The following is a 25752-nucleotide window of genomic DNA, read 5'->3' on the forward strand; positions in this document are numbered from 1 at the left end:
AGTACTCCAGATGTGGCCTCACCAATGCCTTATGCGCATGGTATAGATGGGAGATTCAAAGTACAAAGACATTGATAGAACGTGAGTGGGCAAATCTGTGGCTGATGGATTTCAATGCAGGGAAGTACGATTTCATCCATTTTAGACCAAAAATGGAAAATCGAGTATTACTAACATTATATAAAGCTAGGAACACTGGCGGTCTAAAGAGCATTATGGGTCTATGTATATAGATCACTAAAGTGTAATAGGTACAAAAAGAATCAAAATAACCAATGGAATGTTAGCCTGTTCAACTAGAGAGCTAGAATATATAAGAAAGGAGGTTTTGCTACAACTATTCAAAGCCCTCAGAAAAGATATATTGACCTAGGAAGGAGTGCATCCCAGATTCCCCAGAATGTCACCAGAGCTCCAAGGATTAGATTGAGAGAGATTGCATAAACTAGGTTTAAACTCCCTTGACCTTGCTGGTCCCATTATATCAAACATAAGGCCATCTCTGATCACTTCCACACATCACTCGCCATCCACAACCACGCCCCCATCCCCCCTAAAAAACCAGTGCTACCTCCTTCCATCTCCATCCCTAAAAAAACCTATTCCCCAAATCAATTAACTGCACTTTCAAATTCCTAATTCTCCAGCCTTTGCCCCTCCATTTTCCATAATATTTCTGCAGCTACTGATTTAGTCAAGCACACCTTCACCTCCACTTTTGATGCCCTTGTTCCCAATAAAACCATTGTTCTCACATCTTGGCCATTCCCCCAGGTACAGCCCCCATCTCTGCTACCTTAGGTACAACAGATGCAGACTTGAAAGGTGGACAACTGGTTTAGCCATCCACCATCATGTGTGGCTGGACAACTTAAAACACGACTACTCTTGTGTGCTAAATTTGCTCACTATACCAGGATCATCCTGGAACGCAAAGAAAACACCCTGCTTTTTTCTCTATTGCAAACCATCTTTTTAAACCCCTCTTCCCTGTCCCACTCCACCCTCACCTCCAGCAACAAGTACGAGGAGCTCATGGATTTCTCTGTCACCAAGATCAAGACCATCCAATCAGCTGCCTCTGTCATGTCCCAATCTTCCATTAGCCCATCTGGCCAAACTTCCTCTAAAGGTCCCCCCCGCCCTAGTCTTAAATTTTCTCTAGTTTCTCTCCCATTACCCCTCACGCCCACCCTCACCTGAGCTCATCTTGTCCACAAGGCCCACCTCCTATTTCCTTGATCCTATTCCTGCTAAACTGATCACCCAACTTCCCATCCTGACCCCTATGTCAGCCAATATTGTAAGCTGTTCTCTCTCGCCAGCTGCTTCCCTCTCACCTTTAAATCTGCTGTCATCAGCTCTCTCCTCAAAAACCAACCCTTGACCCCACATCCTTACAAACTCCTGTCTCATCACCAATCTCCCTTTCCTCTGCAAGTCTTGTACGTTCCCCACCAGCCCCACATCCCCCTAGATATGTGTTCCTCTACTTTTGGGCTCTTATGTATTCTCAATTATAACTGTTCCATTATTGGTGGCCGGGCTTTCAGTTGCCTAGGCCCCAAGCTCTAGAATTCCCTCCCTACACCCCAAGCTCTAGAATTCCCTCCCTATACCCCAAGCTCTAGAATGCCCTCCCTACACTCCAAGCTCTAGAATTCCCTCCCTACACCCCAAACTCTAGAATTCCCCCCCTACACCCCAAACTCTAGAATTCCCTCCCTACACCCCAAACTCTAGAATTCCCTCCCTACACCCCAAACTCTAGAATTCCCTCCCTACACCCCAAACTCTGGAATTCCCTCCCAAAACCCCAAACTCTAGAATTCCCTCCCCAAACCCCAAACTCTAGAATTCCCTCCCTACACCCCAAACTCTAGAATTCCCTCCCTACACCCCAAACTCTAGAATTCCCTCCCTACACCCCAAACTCTAGAATTCCCTCCCTACACCTCTCTATCTCTGAACCTCACCTTCCTCCTTTAAGACACTTGATAAAACCTAAACAAAAACAGACAGAATGTTCTGTCGAAGGGTCATGAGGACTCGAAACGTCAACTCTTTTCTTCTCCGCCGATGCTGCCAGACCTGCTGAGTTTTTCCAGGTAATTCTGTTTTTGTTTTTGTTTTGGATTTCCAGCATCTGCAGTTTTTTTTGTTTTTAACTTGATAAAACCTGCCTCTTTGACCAAGCTTTTCATCATCTAACTTAATATTTCATCTGGCATGGTGTGAATTTGTTTTGTAATGCTCTTGTGAAGGTCGTTTTATTATGTTAAAAGTGCTATATAAGTTGTTGTTGAATTCCCAGGAATTTGGAACATTTAAGGGTGAAACGATTGAGATTTTTAGGATTTGAAAGGTATCAAATGGGTAGACAAAGAGAAACATTTTCCACTGATGTTAGGAAAATGAGATACTATGCATTAATAAAACACCTTCAGCGTAGTGACATGACCCCACATGTGGAATGTCTGTGGGGTGCTGGCTCCTGGATAAAGAAAGCTCAAAATTGTGTGACAGGACAGTCCACAATGCTCATCTGAGCAGGAGCAGGGGAGGGGGTCCAGAACATTACATTTCAAATATTCTAAACACTTAAAGGAATTCAACAAGAAGTCCTGCATTGGATTGGATGCTCCAGTAGAGGGTGCAGTTTTGGCACTGCTCACCCTGGGTAGTGCAGCTGTAAGGATTTCCAGCTGTGACCAGGACAGCAGTTGCCTCAGACAGCTCAGGGCAGCATCACTCTCATCCTGACGCAAGCACCTCAGCATGAAACAATAATTTGGAGCAGGAAACAACCATGCAGCCTTTCCAGCTTGCTCTAACACTCAATAAGATCCTGACTGTCATTGTTCCATATCCCTCATTACCCTTATCCAACAAATATTCATAACTTACAATTTTCAATTGACACCCCCCCAGCCTCAAAAACATTTTAGGGGAGAGCTCCAGTTTTTTTCCTCCCCTTTACGTGAAGAAGTGTTTCCTGACATTAACCCTAAACGTCTAGCTCTAACTTTTAAGGTTATGTCCCCTTGTTCTGGACTCATAAAAAATAGCAGTAGGCCATTCGGCCCCTTGAGCCTGATCTGCCTTTCAATAAGATCATGGCTGATCTGAATGTAACCTCAACTCCATTTGCTTGCCTTCCCCACCCCCATAACCCTTCATTCCTTTGTAGATCAAAAATCTGTCTAACACAGTCTTGGATATATTCAATATTTTAGCTTCAACTGCTCTCTGGGGTAAAAAACCTTCTCTGAACTGCCTCCAATGTAAGTACATCCCTCCTTAAGCGAGACCAAAACTGTACATGGTACTCTAGGTGTGGTCTTACCAATATCCTGTACATTGGTAGCATGATAGCCCTTATTTCAACTCTATCAATAAAGGCCAACCATTCCATTTGCTTTCCTAATGACTTGCTTCACATGCATACTAACTTTGTGATTCATGTATGAAGACAGCCAGATCCCCCCGTAATGCAGCTTCTGCAGTCTCTCCCCAGTTACATAATATTCTACTTTTCCATTCTTTCTGCCAACCTCATTTTGCCACATTATACTCTATATGCCAAATCTTTGCCCTCTCACTTAACTAATCTATATTCCTTTGCAGACTCCTCACAGCTTTCTTTATCTTTGTATTGTAGCCAGATTTGCTAATGATACGTTCAGTCTCTTCATTCAAGCCATTGGTATAGATTGTAAATAGTTGAGGCCCCAGCACTGATCCCTGAGGCGCTCCACTAGATACAGACTGCCATCCTGAAAATGATCCATTCATCCTGACTCGGTTTCCTGTTAGTCAATCCTTTATCCACACTAATATATCACCCGCTACACCATGAGCTCTATGTTGTGTAGCAATTTTTTACATGGTACCTTATCAAATGCCTTTTGGAAATCCAAACACACTACACATATACTCCTTTATCCACCCTGCTTGTTACATCCTCAAATCACTTTAATAAATTTATCAAAAACAATTTCCCTTTCATAAAACCACGACTCTGCTTGATTGTATTACGATTTTCTAAATGCCCCGCTACTACCTCCTTAATATTGAAGTGGATTCCCCTCACCAGACGAAAGTGTGTCTCCCCTAGACTCCTTTAATCATCTTATGAACATCAATTTCATCACTCCTTAATCTTCTATACTTGAGGAATACTAACTTAGTCTCATGCAGTGTCCTTATAATTTAATCCTTTTAGCCCCAGGATCATTCTGGCGAATCTGCACTGCACCCCGTCCAAGGCCAATAGATCCTTCACTCCAGAGAGGGTCTAACCAGAGCTTTCAATAACTAATCCCACTTCCTCTCCTTTTATTCCAATTCCCGGGGTAAAGGGCAATATTCCAAGAGCTTTTTGATTACTTTGTGTACCTGTGCACTAACTTTTACTAACATCGGTCTCTCCCCTTGGGAGCAGCTGGTTCTGATGCCTGTAACTTACTCTTCCTGTCCCTCTGTCGGTGCTGGGTGCCGCCCTTCATGCTGTAATCCAGTTTCATCAGCACAGGCTCCAGCCCTGTGTACATCTTCTGAATGAGTTCATGGTAAACCACCAAAGGCCACAGCAGCAGGCTCAGTACTAGAAACACACAAAATATGGTCAATGAGTGATGTTTCAACACTCTTCTGCCGCCTCACTTCAAGCTGTATCTAACTTGGTGCTGTACCTGTCCTGGGAGTGTTTGATGGGGTCGGTGTAGAGGGAGCTTTACTCTTTATCTAACCCCTTGCTGTACCTGTCCTGGGAGTGTTTGATGGGGACAGTGTAGAGGGAGCTTTACTCTGTATCAAACCCTGTGCTGTACCTGTCCTGGGAGTGTTTTATTCAGACACTGGACATCTGTAATGGAAAGCGTTTCATTTCCTAACACTAATGTCCTTCACTCAATAAGCACAAGACTTGATAGAGAGATCTGAGTGGAGACAGTAGCTGACTCAGTGAGATTCTCTCCAATCAGTTGGTTATTTTGACTTAATGCATTGATTCCCAGTTTTACACAGATGCCCCTCAATTAGGTTCTCACTTTTATACAGTTTTCCTTGTTAATGGTATGTGAGCTGTATTACCTAGGTTAAGGATATACAAGTGGAGGGCATTGATTAAGTACCTTGAACACTTATAAAGATAGACTGGTGCCCAGGTGTCCCTGGACAGGGAACACCCAGTGCCCTCCCGGTATGCCTGAGGCCTTCCATGATGGCTGGAGTACATCCACCACCCCCAAAACTGCATTATAATTTCATTCAATAAGTTTCCATTAAAGTTTTATCTTTTGTTAAAGTGCCCTTTTACATTGCTGTCAATTAGATAATTAGCCTATTTACTTTTATGCCATTTTGTAGAGAACATTAAGACAGACTGAGGTGGGCGGGCAGCGCAGAGGACCTACTTATAAGTCTGCTCCTGGCCAAGGTGGCCATTAGCAGGTCCAGGCAGTGGGCGTGGAGGGGGTCATTATACCCGACTGTCTGCCCCTCCTCCGTGGCTATATTCACGTCCAGGTGTTTTTGGATGGGGAGCAAGCAATATCCACTGGTACACTTGAGGCTTCCAGGACTGGTGGGCACTGTAGGAGCTGGAATGCATCATCAGCCCCGGAAACAACATTTTAATTTGATTTGTTAACTTTCCTTTAAAGTTTTGTCTTTTTGTTATAGTACCCCTTTAAGGGGCTGTTTGTTGAATTTGTTGTTCATTTCTTAGTTAATTTTACTGAATTCTAAAAGTATAAAGACAGAGTGAGGGGGATGGGCAGAGCAGAGGACCGACTCGGGAGCTTGTTCCTGAGCCTGCCAAGGTGGCCATTAATCAGGCCAGGCAGCGGGTCCAACTGACTGCCCCTCCACGTTCACACTCAGGTGTGGGAGTGAGGGAGAACGTGATATCCACTGGTACACTTTAGGCCTTCCTCGACCAGTGGGCTCTGCAGGGTCTGGAGTGCAGCATCCACCCTGGAAACAACAATTTGATTTATTTAGTTTTCTTTAAAGTTTTGTCTTTTGTTATGGTGCCCCTTTAATGAGTGGTCACATTATTAGTTTGTTCATTTGTTTAATTGATATACTCAAAAGAGTATAAAGGCAAGCTGATGGGGTTCTGGGTGTTGGTTAGGCAGACATTTGTAATGTTGCATTCTAAAATTTAGCCTTTTACCTAATACTAAATAAATCTTGTTTTAGGTAAAAGATTAACATCTAGTTTCCTGTTTCATCAGGTCCTGGAATGATTTAACACGGTAGCAGGGGATGGCTGCTGTAGTAACGGAGGGTATAGCCCCTCCTGCTGTCTATCAGGGATCATGTGATATACTGCGAGGCCCGACCAATGAGCCCTAAGCACGGGCAACCCGGGGGTGGTGGGGGGCGGGGAGCTTCCTGACAAGAATCCTGATCGAGCTCTCTGCAATAAAGTTTATATTTCTTGTTGAAACCTATCTGCTCCTTTGAGACATTACAGTTGCCTAAAGGTGGAAACTAAGAACATATTTTTCCAGACAGAATTTTGTAACCTGAGTTACTTTTGTGAAGAATGTAAAGTCTAAAGGTTTGAATATCCACTGATGTTCTATGACCAGTGGAAAAAATGAAGTGGATGAGTGGACACGAGTTACCTCCTTACCCAAGAGAAAATAAGGTATGGTTTTGACATTGTTGCTTCCTAACAAAAGTAAAATTAGAAGGAAAGTATTATGTGAGCTGGGAGCCCATCAGTTGGATACTGAAGATGATTTGGATTTTCTATTCAGCTTCATAGATAAAATTTACATGAAAGATGATCTACTGGCTGCCTATGAGGCATGGTCAGACTTTGATAGATTTAAGATGATTGGTCATTCCATAGAGGAATATATCCTGGACTTCAACAGACCATAAAAGGTTGCAGAAATTCAATTTAGAGATTCCTTGTTTAGTGTTCATTCAAATTGCCAGATTGTGCTAAAGTGTCATGTATGAATAGACTCCTGGTCTTAACTGGAGTTCAGTTCTCAGAAGACAACGTGTTAGATCAAATGTCTGCTGCTTTAAAAAAGATTCTTGGGGAAGCAGTCAATTCCAGCAGCCATGATGGCACAAATGGGACATTCTGAGGTGTCACAAAGGATGGAGGATTCAATCATTGCAGCCTTTTGAGATTTCACTTTAGATTCTTTTAAAGTAATTGGTAAAAGCAGCAAAAGCAACATAAGGAAACATTTTTTCACACAACAATTGGTTAAGGTACCTGGAACACATTGCCTGAGAAATGCGTTAGAGGCAGATTCAACTGAAGCATTCAAAAGGGAATTAGACTGTTATCTGAAAAGGAAGAATGTGCAGGTTATGGGGAGAAGACAGGAGAATGGCACTAGGTCAGGCTTGTCCAACGCACAGCACGCAGGCCACGGACCCTGGAGGTGGTTTTCAAAATGCCAACAAGTGCAGGGGGTGCTTCTGAAAGTGCTCCTCCAATGACAGGCCATTCCTCCTCTGCGTTTGCTGGTGATAGGCTCACTGCCATGCCGGGGGGGGGGCGGTGAGCGAGTGAGTGAGCATCAAGAGGTTGGGAGTGAGCCAGACAGACTCTGACCCTTTGACACTCTTAATGGTGATCTTTATTAATTACTCTTGTTTGCATTATCAATTTATTGCTTTGACATGGCTTTATTTTTGCTCAGCAAGTTGCTTTTCTTCATAATTAAAATTTATTTTGAAATTCACATTTAATGTTACGCCAAACTTCATCTTTCTGAAATTTCGTCATTGGTCCCTTGAGTGAGAAGAAAATGGAAATGTGGCCCCCAAAGTGAAAAGGTTGGGCAAGTCTGCACTAAGTGAATTGCTCACTTAGAGAGCTGGTGCAGTCATGATGGGCTGAATGGCCTCCTCCTGCATCTAAACAATTCTAAGATTCTTCAGATACAGGGCATAGACGCCAATGCAACAGAAGAGTTACAGACAAAAGAAATGAGGATATAGGCATTTTTGGCAGATCTGACAGCTGATGGGATTGGAGTAACAATAATCGACAAATGAACCCCAGGCCAAGATAAAACTGCTCTGGGGATTGATGACAATCTCTAAATTAAATACTTTGATATCATTGGCCTGCTCGGTTGGACTAATGCTCGCCATTGTGCTGACAATATCATTAGGTGGTAGGAACCTGATTTCTGACTACAACTCTACAACGGTGCCAGCTATCTCAAACAGGACAATGATAATGAACGACTGCCCATTTGACACGACGCACATTTACGTAATTAATGGGGCATTTCGATGTTTTTGATGACAGGAAAATAGGGAAACGCGGTTTCACCCACCAAGCCTGCTTCAATTACAAAATATCAACCTCATCCAACTGGTATTAAGTTGCATCACAGAGACTTGAGAGGTTTAGAGATAAAATTAGACTTTAAGTCAACAAGGGAGACACAGAATGCAGTAAGGAAAGATATGCTGGCATTGGAGGCAGTCCACAGAAGGTTCACTAGGCTGATCCCGAGTATGGAGGGATTTCATTATGAGGAAAGGTTGAGTAGGTTGGGCCTGTACTCATTAGAGTTTAGAAGAATGAGAGGTGACCTTATTGAAACAAAAGATTCTTAAGCGGCTTGACAGGGTAGATGCTGAGAGGTTGTTTCCCTTTGGAGGAGAGTCTAGGGCCAGAGGGCATAATCTGAGAAAGGGGTGGCCCATTTAAGATAGAGATGAGGAGGAATTTCTTCTCTCAGAGGGTAGTCAATCTGCGGAATTATCTACAAGGGCTGGAGGCTGGGTCGTTAAGTATATTCAAGGCTGAGATCGACATATTTTTAACCAGGAAGGGAATCATGGGGTATGGGGAAAAGACAGGAAAGAGGATTCTCAGTTCAGCTATGATCTCATCAAATAGCAGAGCAGACTCAATGGGCCAAATGGCCCACTTCTGCTCCTATGTCTTATGGTTTTATGGAATGTCTGGGGAACAGTTAACAGGTGCTTCAGATATGACTCAAAATATCATTATGTGATGAACTGCCCAAAGCAGAACAGCAAGGGTTTCAAAGTGATGTATGCCACAGAATTGGGAATTTGAAGGTGATAATAATGATCATTGAGGAAATTGTACTACTCACAAAAAGCTTTCTCATGATGTATATTAGTTGTGGATTCATTTAATTATGCTGCGTTAGACAGTGATTATACGTCAATAGTGTGTAGAAGATTGGTCAAAATGTTATTTAGATTCATTCAATAGCAAGGATCAAAATAAGGTCAGGGAGTATAGTTTTACCTGTTTCAGGCATCAGGGATTATAACACACTGAGGTCACTGAAAAGAGTGGCGGTTGCATACAGAATAGCTGGAGTAAGCCACTTTATTAGTAGCGATGTGAGGCACCCTTGCTGCTGTGCAGGCCTTCCATGAAAAAGGCACAAATGAAACTGGGCATAGAATATGATAAAGCAATTGTTTTTGGAAAGTCAGTGGATCTGCTGTGTACTTAATCAGAGCATTATTGCATCCCATTAACAAAACCTGACATTTCTAATCAGAATGTTCAAGAAGTGTTAATCGCATCAGGTGATAAGAATAAAAGAAAAAAGCAAACTGTCTTAAAGCCTCAGACAATTTACTCACCATTCTTGTCACAGATTAAATATGCTAAGGGATGCAAGGTGGATGATGAGTATATAAGGCTCAAAGAGATTAATGACCAATGTGACATGTAGGTAGTACCAGAGGACCCTGCCACATCCCACTGTAAGTCTTCCATTGGCATGAGATTTTGAAGCAGTGGCCATGGATTTAAAGGTGTGGGGAAAAGGTAGGCATTTTTATTCTACATTTTATAGACATGGCAGTCACATTCAATCTTTTTCCAGTAATACATGGCAAGAACAAAAGGGTGATTGTAGATAAAGTCATGGGAAAATGGACAGGGATTAGACTGGAAGCAGCAGCTAAATTTTGGACTAACAATGGAGGGGTGGTGGGGCAGCGGGAGGGCTTGGGGTTGGCGGGGGGGGAACCTTTTTTAATTCATTCATTCTTTCATGGGATGTGGGTGCTGCTGGCTAGGCCATTAATTATTGCCCCCATCCCCAATTACCCTTGAAGGTGATGGTGAGCGACTGCCTTGAACCAATGCCGTCTGTGTGGTAGGCACGCCCACAGTGCTGTTAGGAAGAGGAGTTCCAGGGTTTTGACCCAGCAACAGTGAAGGCAGAATGATATATTTCCAAGTCAGGATGGTGTGTGGATTGGAGAGGAACTTGCAAGTGGTGGTATTCCCACCATTTGCTAATGACAAGTTTAGGGACATTGCAAGAATATGAACATTGTGGTTACGAACACTGAAGTTGAAAGTCAGTGAAATAAACCATGCATTGATCAATGACCTGCTCCATAAGACCTTAGCCGGTCAACCGAACGACAAATTAACTGCCCAGGTGTAGGCAGTCCATGCAAAGAATTCACTTCAAATGGTTGGGGCTATGGTCTTTATGAATTGGCCTGTGGGAGGAATTGCAAAATATCTTCTGTATAGTGAGATAGTCTCTCTGCCCTAGAAGGGACTACAATTAGTTCCATCTTTTCTGCACACTTGATGCTTTTCATGCACTCATCAAAGCCAAAGTGTCGGGAAATTCACAGCTCTAAGGCATTGCATAAAACTTTGCAATAAAAGCTTTAATCCTGGGGATTTAGTATATTATAAAAGGGAGGGTCACAAAGATGGAAAGATCCGGGGCAGGTGATAGTGTGATGGCAATACAGTGGTTCTCTATACATCTTGGTTAATTGGGATTGATTACAAACTCAAAATCTGAGCAATTAATAGGTGATGAGGAACTCAGTACCTCACATACTAGTGTTAGACAGTTGGCTAAATCTCCAAGAGGCAAGATCTGTGGTTTGGCAGGATGGGGTGAATCAATGGAAAGCAAGAAAACACTGTGCTGGTTCTTATGGATCTGGGAGTGACTCTTGCACTAGGAAGTGATCACAATAAAACCTCTGATCATGGGAGGGAGAGTTCTTGTGGTGGTGGTCTAGAAAGGCACACATGGGCAAGTGGAGGTTGTAGTTTGACTAGATTATGCAACAGAACAAGGACTACAGAACAAGTTATGAACACGACTAGAAGTAGAAGCCCTTATGACTAATAAGCCTAATAAGAGAGACAAAGCAAAAGAGCTGGATAGTTGGCATCTACTCTGTAGTGTCAGATGGGGGGCAGCCAGCCTTATCACATTGATGGATATGTACAGAAAAAGTCTTCCCAGATGGAGCTTCTAACGCTAAAAAGAGGGACCAGTGGCTCAGGGTTTGGAACAGAGACTTGGAGATCAAGGTGTTAGAGACGGCCCCTTTCTTCCACCACCACCCACCATACAACAACCACTGTGGGAAAAGCTTTCCTGAAAATTTTCTTAGCTCTGTTGGCCACATATTCATAGTAATGTAGGTCGATTGATATAAGCGCCACACTTTTGCAGGAAGAAAAATTTCAGAGTGTTTTTGAAACCACCTAAAGCAACAAGCAACGTGGAAGAGAAGCTGCAGAAATTAAACAGATACGTTTATAAATTGAATGATGTGTTGAGAGGTATGATATTTCTTGGCTAGTTCTGTCTTGCTTAAAGTAGGCTGCACTCAACTGAAAGCAGAGCCCAAGTTCTACTGGTACCACAAATGGAAACTCTCAAACATCATGATGCATATCAATGATTTTCTGTGGAATTTGAGCGATTTGTTATAAGGTTAAATGGGAATTTATGACTGGAAGTCAGGCTTCAGCTGCCTTCAAATATATTGTCTTAGATTGAATAGGTCAAGAGGAATTTTGAATCAATAATCTTATCTAGAAAAAGTGTTATACATATCCCGATAAATTGTGCTAGGCCATCATAGAGGGATGATCTTTCATCTAAAAAAGAAACAGAGCAGTTAAGAAGCTTGATAAGACAGTTAAATTGACTCTACTCAGACAAGACAAGACCAGTTTTGATGTGTTGGAACTAAGTACTATGATGAAACCTGCTACAATTGATGATGTTTTAAGGGCAAATAAAATATTAACAAAATTAAATATGGAAAATGCATACTCAAGTTTCCAGCCTTGGGGGACCCAAAGGACATGAGATTAGTCCTTTTTTGTGACACTTCCCATGCCAATCTTCCGGATGGGTTTGAGTGCAGGTGGATTTGTAATATTCTTGGTGGGTGAAAATGGAAAATGTTGTCCCTTGGCCTGGGAAGCTAAGAAAATAAAGGGTGGTTAAAGGTACTTGTAGAAACACTGGCTCTTGTAGAAGCAATAAATAGAACCATAAAAAAGTTACAGCACAGGAGGCCATTCGGCCCATCTTCTCCATGCCAGCCCGAAGACTCCCAGGTGCCCTTTCTAATCCCACCTTCCTGCACCTGGCCCATAGCCCTGCAGCTTACAGCACTTAAGGTGCAGATCCAGGCACTTTTTGAAAGAGTTTAGAGTTTCTGCCTCTACCACCAACTTGGGCAGCGAATTCCAGACACCCACTACCCTCTGCGTAAAACAGTTCTTCCTTATGATGTTTTAAGGGAAAAATATGGGGTTAGGGGGAATTGCATACAGAGGGCATTCTGAGAATAACTTGCCACTGAATGTTATAGAGATAATCATTCCCCATGGGGTAACATGCACTTGACAAAAAATGCAACCTAAAAATGGTTTAGGATTGACCTTGCTAGTGTCATGCCCATAAGACATGAGATCATAAAGTGTGTACATCAAACCTTACTTTCTGCTTATTTGAAAATGGACTTTTCTGGATCAAAAAGCATGGCTGCTACAGTTCATATGATTTGCAAGTTGGTTACAGTTCTGAAAACTTCCAACAGTAACTATAGGACAAAGCTCATCCTGTGGAATCTCACACCAGTGTGTGGACCCTTTACAATCAACGAAACAAGGAAGCTGCAGACAATCTGTCTCCCCAACCTGGACTTATAACAAAAAGAGCCATCGAAATTTGTTATAAGCACAAATAGCCACCATCTATCTCCGAAGGTGAACACTGGATTTTGACCAGAGACAGAAAATCTGATCGTTAACCTGAAACTGACTCATCAATGGGCAACAACACATGCCCCAAGCTCCTTCGGCTTTTGGAAAGTTTTAATATTAAATTTCTGGACTGCCAGGCAGTCTGCGGTTAACATCTAGCCTGTCAACACCAAAGCAGGACTCCAGGCTGAAAAACCTGCCTCAAATTTAAAGTTCCTCGAAGCCTGGTTCCTTGGAAGATTCTTGCCATCACCGGTAGAGCGGACCAACTCAGTATACCAACCTCATCTTGCAGTGCCATCAGCAACTTTGAAGGAATTCAGCAACTCCTGTTTTCAGCTAGCTCAACCTGCCTGAACTTCAACTTGTACATGAAGGAACACTTACTGGACTCTGACATTCACGTGAATTAATGTCCATTTTTTTCATTTAAAGTTATTCCTAGCTGTAAAACTCTTTCCTTTCTCATGTCCTTGTGTATGTGCGTAATTGCGACAACCATGCACCAGGTTTGAATGTATGAATAAACAATACTTCTGATTTAATCCTAAAGAGAGTTTGTTGTGAGATTCTAAAATTGACCTCACAAACAGAGGGTTAGGGAAAAACACGTCACAGCCTATTTCAAAAATTAAAACACCAGAATACTGAAAGGCCTGGACAGAGTGGACGTGGGGAAGATGTTTCCATTAGCAGGAGACACTAGGACCCGAGGGCACAGCCTCAGAGTAAAGGGAAAACCTTTTAGAACAGAGATGAGTAGAAACTTCTTTAGCCAGAGAGTGCTGAATCTATGGAATTCATTGCCACAGAAGGCTGTGGAGGCCAGGTCATTGAATGCATTTAAGACTGAGACAGATAGGTTCTTGATTGGTAAGGTGATCAAAGGTTACGGGGAGAAGGCAGAAGAATGGGTTTGAGAAACTTGTCAGACATGATTGAATGGCGAAGCAGACTTGATGGGCTGAATGGCCTAATTTCTGCTCCTATGTCTTATGGTCTAAGGTAGCTCATTATTCGGCTACTGTGTGTGTGCAGGCTTGTGTATTAGATACTAAATGGTACATGAGAACATAGGAACAGGAGAAGGCCTTTCAGCCCATCAAGCCTGCTCCACCGTTCAATACGATCATGGCTGATTGAACACTTCAATACCTTTTACCCACACTATCCCCATAACCCTTTACATTATTGTTAATCAGAAATCTATCAATCTCTACCTTAAACGTACTCAGTGATTCAGTTTCCATGGCCCTCCTGGGTAGAGAATTCCAAAGATTCACAAGATTATTAATTCCAAAGATTACATGGATGAGAATCAGCCATGATTGAATAGCGGAGCAGACTCGATGGGCCGAATGGCCTAATTTCTGCTCCTGTGTCTTATGGTCTCTGCTTACAGACTGTGATAAAGAGGGGATCAGCAAGCAAAGACCTGGCACCAGCTCAGCAAGCAGAGCACCCATTTGGAAATAAAAACGAAAGCTTGATGTCACAGGGCAGCAGCTAGATGATTTGATGAGCATTTTCTCTCATCTAGACTATGGAATTTCAAATTGGCAAGTACCATTTTGATTGAAATAAGAATACTAGCAAAGACAAGTATAGTGGCATTAAATTCAATTAGTAAATGAATGAACTGAAACACTAAAGATGGCTGGGCAGGTGATGTGTTGCAGGTGCAGTATGTGGATGCCAGTGTGATCCAGGGCAAATGCGTCTGCAGTGTGTGTGTGCAGCTTGAGGAACTTCGGCTCAGAGTTAATGATCTGGAGGCCAAGCTGCAGACACCGCGAAACATTTGAGCGGGGGAATTTACCTGGACACGTTGCGTTCTGGAAGAGTCACACTACTTAGACTAGGGTCTTCTGATTTGGTCCATGGACAGAGACAGGAAAGTGATTGTGAGTGAGGCAGGGTATGGGGATCAAGGTAGAATTGGAGGAGCCTCAGCCTTTGCAATTGTCCAACAGGTTCAGGGCTCTTGCAGCTTGTATGGATGAGCAAACTGACCATGGCACCACAGTACAGTAAACCATTCTAGTTGGTGGGTGGGGGTGGTGCTAATAGGAATGAAGTGATAGTAGGGGACAGTATAGTAAGGGAGATAGATATAGTTCCCTGCAGCCAAGAGTACGAGTCCAGAAGGCTGTGTTGCCTGCCTGGCATCAGGGCTCAGGACATCTGCTCTACTCTGGGAGGGGGAGGATCCAGTTGTCATGGCCAATGTAGATTTTTTTTTACATTCATGGGATGTGGGCATCACTGGCTAGGCCAGCATTTATTGCCCTTGATGGTGGTGGTGAGCTGCCTTCTTCAACACTGCAGTCCATGTGATGTAGGTACACCCACAGTGCTGTTAGGGAGGTACTCCCAAGATTTTGACCCAGCAATGAAGGAATGACGATATATTTCCAAGTCAGAATGGTGAGCGGCTCGGAAGAAAACTTCCAGATGGTGGTGTTTCCATCTATCTGCTGCCCTTGTCTTTCTAGATGGTAGTGGTTGTTATTGTTGAAGGTGCTGCCCAAAGAGATTTGGCGAGTTCCTGCAGATGGTACATACAACAGATACCAACGACACAGACAAGTAGGAAAGGGGCTCTTCTTAGGGAGTATGAGCAGATAGGGGCTAAATTAAAAAGCAGAATCTCAAAGATAATAATCTCTGGATTATCGCTGGAAAAAAATAAACTTTTCATCTTGCTGTTATCAGGACATTTGCAAGAATACCAAATGTAAAGGGAACAACAATTAATACCTCATGAGAAGTATAAATGTAAGTGTTCTTAATGACAGGTCCAAATTCAAAACCACTGGACCTGCCACTTAGCATGACCGGGCAGTCTTGCTTGCAAGCAAACTAAAAAAGCGCTTGTTAGGTTTGTGCAAACGCAACAAGCGGATGATATATAAGATAGGATTCATTGTCACAGCTCTTTACACCCTATGACCAATTCTTCACAACATGAATTGGCCAAATGGTTGGGTGATTTGCTATAACCAGTTTTAAGCAAGTTTTCCCACATCCACGATGAAGGATTCCTTCACATTTGTGAAGACCATATAAGACTTGCACATTGATAGCAATGTCATGTCCATGTGCTCATTTGACATTGCTAGCCTATTCACCAATGTACTAGTCAAGGAAGCCATTGACATTTGCAACATGTCACGATATCATGGAGATCTAGACACACTGCCATTGTGAGAATCAGTATTCATTGAAAGTATGAACTCAGCAACTCGCCCAGTTGAGAAATGCCTAATCTAATCAAGCAAAGTCAGCATGGCTTCATGAAGGGGAAAACATGCCTGACAAATTAATTAGAATTCTTTGAGGTGGTAAGAAGCAGGATAGATAAAAGGAAACCAATAGATGCAACATATTTGGATTTCAAAAAGGCATTCAATAAGGTACCGCACATAAGGTTACTTAATAAGACAAGAGCCAAGGTGTTGGGGGTAGTATAGTGGTAGGGATAGAGGATTGGCTAGTGAATAGAAAAGAGTTGGGATAAGGTGGGCATTTTCAGGACGGCAACCTGTAAGTAGTGGAGTGCTACAGGGATCAGTGCTGGGGCCACAATTATTTACAATATATATTAATGACTTAGATAAGGGAAGTGAATGTACTATCGCCAAGTTTGCAAATGACACAAAAATAGATGGGAAGACAAGTGGTGAGGATGATACTAAGAGTCTACAGAGGGATACAGACAGGTTAAGTAAATGGGCAAAAACTTTGCAAATGATATATATTGTAGGAAAATGTGAGGTTATGCATTTTGGTAGGAAGAATATAGGAGCTGAATATTATTTAAATGGAGAAAGGCTGCAGAAAGCTACAGCACAGAGGGATTTGGCAGTGCTCGTGCATGAATCACAGAAAACTAGCATACACGTTCAGCAGGTAATAGGGAAGGCAAATAGAATGTTGGCCTTTATTTCAAAGGGAATGGAGTATAAAAAATAGGGAAGTCTTGCTAAAACTATACAAGCCACTAGTTAGACCAGACCTAGGATATCGTGAACAATTTTGGTCCCCTTATCTAAGGAAAGATATGTTGGTATTGGAGGCAGTCGAGAGAAGGTTCACTAGGTTGATCCTGGGTGTGGAGGGATTTCATTATGAGGAAAGGTTGAGTAGTTGGGCCGGTGCTGTTTGAAGTTTAAAAGAATGAGAGGCGACCTTATTGAAACATCTAAGATTCTTATGGGACTTGACGGGTAGATGCTGAGAGATTGTTTCCCCTTGTGGGAGAGTCTAGGACCAGAAGGCATAATCTCAGAGTAAGGGGTCTCCCATTTAAGACAGAGATGAGCGGGAATTTCTTCTGAGGGTAGTGAATCTGTGGAATTCTTTACCGCAGAGGGCTGTAGAGGCTGGGTCGTTAAGTATATTCAAGGCTGAGATAGACAGATTTTTAATCAGTAAGGGAATCAAGGGTTATGGAGAAAAGGCAGGAAAGCGGAGTTGAGGATGATCTCATTGAATGACAGAGCAGACTCGATGGGCCGAATGGCCTACTTCTGCTCCTACATCTTATGGTCTAATCCCCTCTAGGCCCAACTTTTGCAAACCACCTTTGGGTTCCATGAGAGAAACATCTTTGGTGAAATGACACCTAACCTCCTACTCCTTGCATATTTCCGATACGTAAATGATAAGTTTGCTATATTTGAATCCGCAGCTGCATCTAAGAATTTCCTTACACACCTTAAATGGGCTCCACAGAATCACAGTGCAGAAGAGGCCCTTCGGCCCATCGAGTCTGCACCGACATGTGAGAAACACCTGACCTACCCACTAATCCCATTTACCAGCACTTCGCCCATAGCCTTCAACGTTGACGTGCCAAGTGCTCATCCAGGTACTTTTTAAAGGATGTGAGGCAACCCGCCTGCAACACCCTCCCAGGCAGCACATTCCAGACCGTCACCACCCTCTGGGTAAAAAGGTTTTTCCTCACATCCCCCCTAAACCTCCTGCCCCTCACCTTGAACTTATGCCCCCCTTGTGACTGACCCTTCAACTAAGGGGAACAGCTGCTCCCTATCCACCCTGTCCATGCCCCTCATAATCTTGTACACCTCGATCAGGTCACCCCTCAGTCTTCTCTGCTCCAACGAAAACAACCCAAGTCTATCCAATCTCTCTTCATAACTTAAATGTTTCATCCCAGGCAACATCCTGGTGAATCTCCTCTACACCCCCTCCAGTGCAATCACATCCTTCCTATAATGTGGTGACCAGAACTGCACACAGTACTCCAGCTGTGGCCTCACCAAGGTTCTATACAACTCCAACATGACCTCCCTACTTTTGTAATCTATGCCTCAATTGATAACGGTAAGTGTCCCATATGCCTTTTTCACCACCTCACTAACATGCCCCTCCGCCTTCAGAGATCTATGGACACACACGCCAAGGTCCCTTTGTTCCTCAGAACTTCCTAGCATCATGCCGTTCATTGAATACTTCCTTGTCAAATTACTCCTTCCAAAGTGTATCACCTCACTTTTCAGGGTTAAATTCCATCTGCCACTTATCTGCCCATTTGACCATCCCGTCTATATCTTCCTGTAGCCCAAGACACTCAACCTCACTGTTAACCACTCGGCCAATCTTTGTGTCATCCGCAAACTCACTAATCCTACACCCAACATAGTCATCTATGACGTTTATATAAATGACAAATAATAGGGGACCAAGCACAGATCCCTGTGGTATGCCACTGGACACTGGCTTCCAATCACTAAAGCATCCTTCTGTCATCACCCTCTGCCTCTACAACTAAGCCAATTTTGAATCCACCTTATCAAATTACCCTGTATCCCATGTGCATTTGTCTTCGTTATAAGTCTCCCATGTGGGACCTTGTCAAAGGCTTTGCTGAAATCCATATAAACTACATCAACTGCACTACCCTCACTTCATTGCAATATTTAAACCAGATGGATTTTGATAAACACCTGGTCATCTCCTCAAAAAATTCAATTAAATTTGTTAAGCATGACCTCCCTCTGACAAAGCCATGCTGACTATCCCTGATCAAACCTTGCCTCTCCAAGTGGAGATAGATTCTCTCCTTCAGAAATTTCTCCAATAGTTTCCCTACCACCCTGCACTCAAATTCACCTTTGAAATGGAGAGTCAAATTAACTCACGTTCTCTACGTAATAGTTTGAGAAATCTGGCAGGAGTTCTCAACTATCGTCTACCATGAGCTCCCTTCACTGATCAATATATGCTTTGGGATTCTTACAGTTCCACACACTATAAGATTGACCTTATCGGCAACCTCAAATAGGGGCCAAGCCATTTTCTCACCATGCAAACTTGATGCTGAAATAGGGGCATCAAATACATCGTGCATAATATTGCTTGGTGTATATAATGCAAACTCATGAATGGGCCTAAATCCATAACTTGCGGTTTTGAAAAGTGCCCAGTCTACCTCAGACTACCCTGGAAGAGCAAGGTGTCTCAAAAATTTGAGCAACAGGTGAAGCTAGCCATCTCACACTGCTAATATGCAATAGCAACACGAGTGATGTTTGCCACTGACAGAATGCTCTCATCAAGCCAAAAAGATGTTCTGCCTATCACACAATGGGTAATGTGATATAGGAACTTTAGTGCCAGTGTGATGCTACCTATGTAGGCCATTTGTCCAAAAGGCTGGCAGATCGTATCAAACAGCACGTCCCTTTGGCTGTTCGCAACAGATAAGGTACTGATCGTACCCAGCCAGTCCGTGCTTGCAAAACTCAAAACGATGTCCAATATTAGATTTGATTCTGCGATTGGACAACATTTGCTAAACAATCTTGAGTTTGCTAAGAATTACGTTGACAGCCAACTTAAGGGTCAGTCAGGCTCACAATGCGGCTCACTTGCACGTGCTAGAAGCTACATTTACTAGTACAGAGGGCCCTGTTTTTTTTAATATACAGACAGAAAGAACATGTATATGCTTTGCGCCTGTCTCAGCAAAACAAAATAGGCAACATCTATTCTCTGGGGTAATGCCTTGACCAGAGTCAATTTGCCAGGTTTGAATTTAAACAAAGCATGGCAGTCATTAGTTAACTGGTGCATTCTCCAGGGCAATGCCTCTAACAGAGTCCATTTCCCAACCAAGTAGCACTCTCTTCCCATGAAGTATAAATTGTTGCTCCCTTTACATTTGATATTCTTGCCAATGTCCTGATGAGTGCAAAATGAAAAGCTTTGACATGTGTCTTTTATCAGAGATACTCAAGTTCTGTAACACCAAACAACTAATCTCTGAATGATAGTCTGAGCCACAAGCAGATTGGCACAGGGTAAATACAATGTGAGGTGAATAACGTGGGAGAAATGGGTTTCGATTCATAGGGCACTAGCAACAATACTAGGAAAATCAGGAGCTGTACCATTGAGACGGCCTTCGTCTAAGCCATGCTGGGACCACTGTTCTGGTGACTCATAACGGGGGCGGTAGACGAGGCTTTAAACTAAATAGCAAGGGCGAGGGATCAAGTGAGAGAAGATCTGAAAAATTAAAGGGAGAGGACAAAGACAAGAGCAAGGAAGCAATAGGGTAATGATAATCAGAGAGTGGTAGTAAGGGACACAACATACAAATCAAGAGTATGCCAGCAGGTAAGGCTAGAGGATACAAAAACAGTAAAAAAAAAACAGAACTAAAGGCTGTGTATCTGAATACACATAGCATTCATAACAACGGATGAATTGATAGCTCAAATGGAAATAAAAATATATGATCTGAAGGCCATTACAAAGAAGGCTGCAAGATGACAAAGACTGGAATCCGAATATTCACGGCTATGTGGCATTTTGAAAAGGACAGGAAACTAGGAAAAGGTGGATGGGTAGCTTTTTATTTTATTCATTCACGGGATGTCAGCTTTCACTGCCTGGGCCAGCATTTATTGCCCATCACTAGTTGCCCTTGAGGTGGTGGTGGTGGTGTGCTGCCTTCTTGAACCGTTGCAGTCTGTGGGGTGTGGGTACACCCAAAGTGCTGTTAGGAAGGGAGTTCCAAGTCAGGGCGGTGAGTGACTTGGAGAGGGACTTCTAGGTGGTGGTGTTGCCATCTATCTGCTGTCCTTGTCCTTCTAGATGGTAGTGATCCTGGGTTTGGAAGGTGCTGTCTGAGGAGCCTTGGTGAATTCCTGCAGTGCATCGTGTAGATGGTACACACACTGCTGCTACTGTGCATCAGTGATGGAGGAAGTGAATGTTTGTGGATGTGGTGCCAATCAAGTGGGCTGCTTTGTCCTGGATGGCATCAAGCTTCTTGAATGTTGTGGGAGCTGCACTCATCCAGGCAAGTGGGGAGTATTCTATCACACTCCTGACTTGTGCCTTGTAGATGGTGGACAGGCTTTGGGAGTCAGGTGGTGAGTTACTCGTCGCATGATTCCTAGTCTCTGATCTGCTTTTGTAGCCACAGTATTTATATGGCTAGTACAGTTCAGTTTCTGGTCAATGGTACCCCCAGGATGTTGATAGTGGGGGATTCAGCGATGGTAATGCCATTGAACATCAAGGGGCGATTATAGGATTCTTACTTGGAGATGGTCATCACCTCGCACAATGTGTGGCATGAATGTTACTTGCCACTTGTCAGCCCAAGCCTGGATATTGTCCAGGTCTTGCTACATTTGGACATGCTTCAGTATCTGAGTCGTCGCGAATGGTGAACATTGTGCAACATTAGCGAACATCCCCACTTCTGACCTTATGAAGGAAGGAAGGTCATTGATGAAGCAGCTGAAGATGGTTGGGCTGAGGACACTACCCTGAGGAACTCCTGCAGTGATGTCCTGGAGCTGAGATGATTGACCTCCAACAACAACAACCATCTTCCTTTGTGCTGGGTATGACTCCAACCAGCAGAGAATTTTCCCCGATTCCCACTGACTCCAGTTTTGTTGGGGCTCCTTGATTCCACACTTGGTCAAATGCTGCCTTGATGTCAAGGGCAGTCACTCTCACCTCACCTCAGGAGTTTAGCTCTTTTGTCCATGATTGAACCAAGGTTGTAATGAGGTCAGGAGCTGAGTGGCCCTGGCAGAACCCAAACTGGGTGTCAGTGAACAGGCTATTGCTATGCAAGTGCTGCTTGATAGCGCTGTTGATGGCCCCTTCCATTACTTTAATGGTGATCGAGAGTAGTCTGATGGGGTTGGATTTGTCCTGCTTTTTGTGTAGAGGGCATACCTGGGCAATTTTCCACATAGCTGGGTAGATGCCAGTGTTGCAGCTGTACTGGAACAGCTTGGCAAGGCGCACAGCAAGTTTTAGAGCACAAGTCTTCAGTACTATTGCTGTAATACTGTCAGGGCCCATTGCCTTTGCAGTATCCAGTGCCTTCAGCTGTTTCTTGACATCACGTGGAGTGAATTGAAATGAATTGGCTGAAGACTGGCATCTGTGGCGTGGATGTCCGGAGGAGGCCGAGATGGATCATCCGCTCTGCACTTCTGGCTGAAGATTGTTGCAAATGCTTCAGCCTTATCTTTTGCACTGTGCTGGCAGAGCTTAGATCTGATCTGTAGGCTGTGGGGTTGCTTAGCCCCATCTATCACTTGCTGCTTATGCTGTTTGGCATGCTAGTGGTCCAGTGCTATAGGTTCATTAGGTTGCCCCCCCCCCCCACCCCCCATTTCTCGGTATGCCTGGTGCTGCTCCTGGCATGTCCTCCTGCACTCTTCATTGAACCAGGATTGATCCCCTGGCTTTATGGTACTGGTAGAGTGGGGGACATGTCAGGCCATAAGTTTACAGGTTGTGTTCGAATACAATTCAGCTGCTGCTGATGGCCCACAGTGCCTCGTGGATGCCCAGTCAAGTTGTTAGACCTGTTTGAAATCTATTCCATTTAGCATAGTGGTAGTGCTACAGAACACGATGGAGGATATCCTCAATGTGAAGGTGGGACTGCGTCTCCACTCCTACCGATATTGTTATGGACAGATGCATATGCGGCAGTCAGGTTGGTGAGGATGGGGTCAAATATGTTTTTCCCCCCATCAGTTCCTTCACCACCTGCTGCAGACCCAGTCTAGCAGCTACATCATTTAGGATTCGGCCAGCTCGGTCAGTAGTGGGATTACCGAGGCACTCTTGGTGATAGGCATTGAAGTCACCCACCCAGAGTACATTCTGCACCCTTGCCATCCTCAGTGCTTCTTCCAATTGGTGTTCAACATGGAGGAGCACTGATTCATCTGCTAAGGGAGGGTGGTATGTGGTGCTCCGCAGGAGGTTTCCTTGCCCATGTTTGACCTGATGCCATGAGACTTCATGGTGCTCGAAGTCAATGCTTAAGACTCCCAGGGTAACTCCCTCCCATCTGTATACCACTGTGCTGCCACCTCTGCTGGGCCTGTCCTGCCGGTGGGACAGGACATACCCAGGGATGGTGATGGTGGTGTCTGGGACATTGTCTGCAAGGTATGATTCCATGAGTATGACTATGTCAGGCTGTTGCTTGACTAGTCGGTGAGACAGCTCTCCCAACTTTAGCACTAGCCCCCAGACGTTATTGAGGACGACTTTGCAGGGTCGACAGGGTTGAGATTGCCGTTGTCGTTTCCGATACCTTGGTCAACGCTAGGTGGTCTGTCCGATTTCATTTCTTTACTTTGTGACTTTGTAGCAGTTTGTTACTTGTGTGGCTTGCTAAGCCATTTAAGAGTCAACCTCGCAGCAATGGGTCTGGAGTCACATGTAGGCCAGGCCAGGTAAGGACGACTGATTTCCTTCCCTAAAAGACATTAGTTTCCATGGTCATTGTTAGACTTTTAATTCCAGATTTTTACTGAATTCAAATTCCACCATCTGTCTCATGGGTCCCAGAGCATTATCCTGGATCTCTGGGTTACTAGTCCAGTATTACTATGCCATTGCCTCCCCCCATTTTTATAGATTAGATTAGATCCAATTAGATTGGCATAAGTAGCCGAGAAGATGAGTTCAGAGTTCAGGGAGTGCTTTCGAGACAGTTTCTTAGAGCAGCACATTCAGGAGCCAATGAGACAGCAGGATATTCTAGGCCTGGTAATGCACTATAAGGCAGGATTAATTAATGACCTCTGTCAAGGAGCCACCAATTGGCAGTGATCATAACATGATTGAATTTTGCATTCAGTTTGAAGTTGATATGGGTGGCTCTAAGACTAGTGTTTTAAACTTAAATCAAGGCAATTATAAGGGTATAAAGATAGAGCTGGTTAAAGTGAACTGGGAAATTAGGTTAAGGGATAGATTAGTAAAGATGCAGCAGCAGACATTTAATGAGATATTTCATAACACTCAGGAAAGATATATTCCAGTAAGACTTTAGGGGAAGGACAACGCATCCATGGTTAACTAAGGAAGTTAAAGATAGTATCAATTTGAAAGCAAAAGTGCACAATTCCTCAAAGATTTTCAGTGTGATTTGAACAAGCTGAGTGAGTGGGCAAACTCATGGCAGATGCAGTATAATGTGGATAAATGTGAGGTCATCCACTTTAGTAGCAAAACAGGAAGGCAGATTATCTGAATGGCTATAAATTGAGAGAGGGGAATGTGCAACGAGACCTGGGTGTCCTCATACACCAGTCGCTGAAGGTAAGCATGCAGGTGCAGCAGGCAGTAAAGAAGGCTAATGGTATGTTGGCCTTCATAGCCAGACGATTCGAGTACAGGAACAGGGATGTCTTGCTGCAATTATACAGGGCCTTGGTGAGACCACACCTGGAATTGTGTGTGCAGTTTTGGACTCCTTATCTGAGGAAGGATGTACTTGTTATAGAGGGAGTGAAGTGAAGGTTTACCAGACTGATTTCTGGGATGGTCGGACTGACATATGAGGAGAGATTGAGTCGGTTAGGTTTATATTCGCTGGAGTTCAGAAGAATGAGGGGGAATCTCATAGAAACCTATAAAATTCTAACAGGACTAGACAGGGTAGATGCAGGAAGGATGTTCCCGATGGTGGGGGAGTCCAGAACCAGGGGTCACAGTCTGAGGATTTGGGGTAGACCAATTAGGACTGAGATGTGGAGAAATTTCTTCACCCAGAGAGTGGTGAGCCTGTGGAATTCACTACCACAGAAAATAGTTAAGGCCAAAACAAAAGAAGGAGTTAAGTATAGCTTTTGGTGCAAAAGGGATCAAAGGATATGGGGAGAAATCAGGAGCAGGCTATTGAGTTGGATGATCAGCCATGATTATAATGAGGGTGGAGCAGGCTCAAAGGGCCGAATGGCCTACTCCTGCTCCTAGTTTCTATGTTTCTATTAGTGGCAGGTCAGAAGATTGCACAGAATTTGAAAAACAGCAAAGAACAATTGAAAAAAAAGGAGAAATTGGAGTACAAGAGAAGCGAGAAATATAAAGACAGACAGGAAGACTTTCTACAGGTATTTAAAAAGGAAAAGAGTAAAGTGAGTTTGGTCCTCTGGAGTGTGAGCCGGGGAATTACTAATGGGAAATAAGGGAATGGCAGAAGTGTTGAACAGATATCGTGTGTCTGTCTGCGCTGTAGAAGACACAACGTTCCAGAAATAATTGTAAATCAAGAGGTGAAAGGGAGGAACTTAAAACATTTACAATCACCAGGGAAAGGGTACTGAGAAAATTGAAACTAAAAGCTGACAAGTACCCAAGTTCTGATCAACTTCATCCTAGGGTCTTAAAAGAAGTGGCTG

At 43.6% G+C, this 25752-nt stretch overlaps 1 protein-coding gene across 2 annotated transcripts in view; it reads right to left on the bottom strand.

The window, feature by feature from the left end:
• retreg2 (reticulophagy regulator family member 2) overlaps positions 1-25752 on the bottom strand; it is a 71750-nt gene that overhangs the window by 17532 nt on the left and 28466 nt on the right. Inside the window, exons 5-6 of one of the 2 annotated variants that reach the window (XM_041200493.1) lie at positions 12099-12252; positions 4469-4606 (exon numbers count right to left, since the gene is read on the bottom strand). In XM_041200493.1, the coding sequence (XP_041056427.1) occupies positions 4469-4606; positions 12099-12252 (292 nt within the window). The remainder of the gene's footprint in view (positions 1-4468; positions 4607-12098; positions 12253-25752) is intronic. The other variant, XM_041200495.1, reaches the window with a different exon arrangement.

The sequence above is a fragment of the Carcharodon carcharias genome, chromosome 12, assembly GCF_017639515.1.
Source record: "Carcharodon carcharias isolate sCarCar2 chromosome 12, sCarCar2.pri, whole genome shotgun sequence".
Lineage (NCBI taxonomy): Eukaryota > Metazoa > Chordata > Chondrichthyes > Lamniformes > Lamnidae > Carcharodon > Carcharodon carcharias.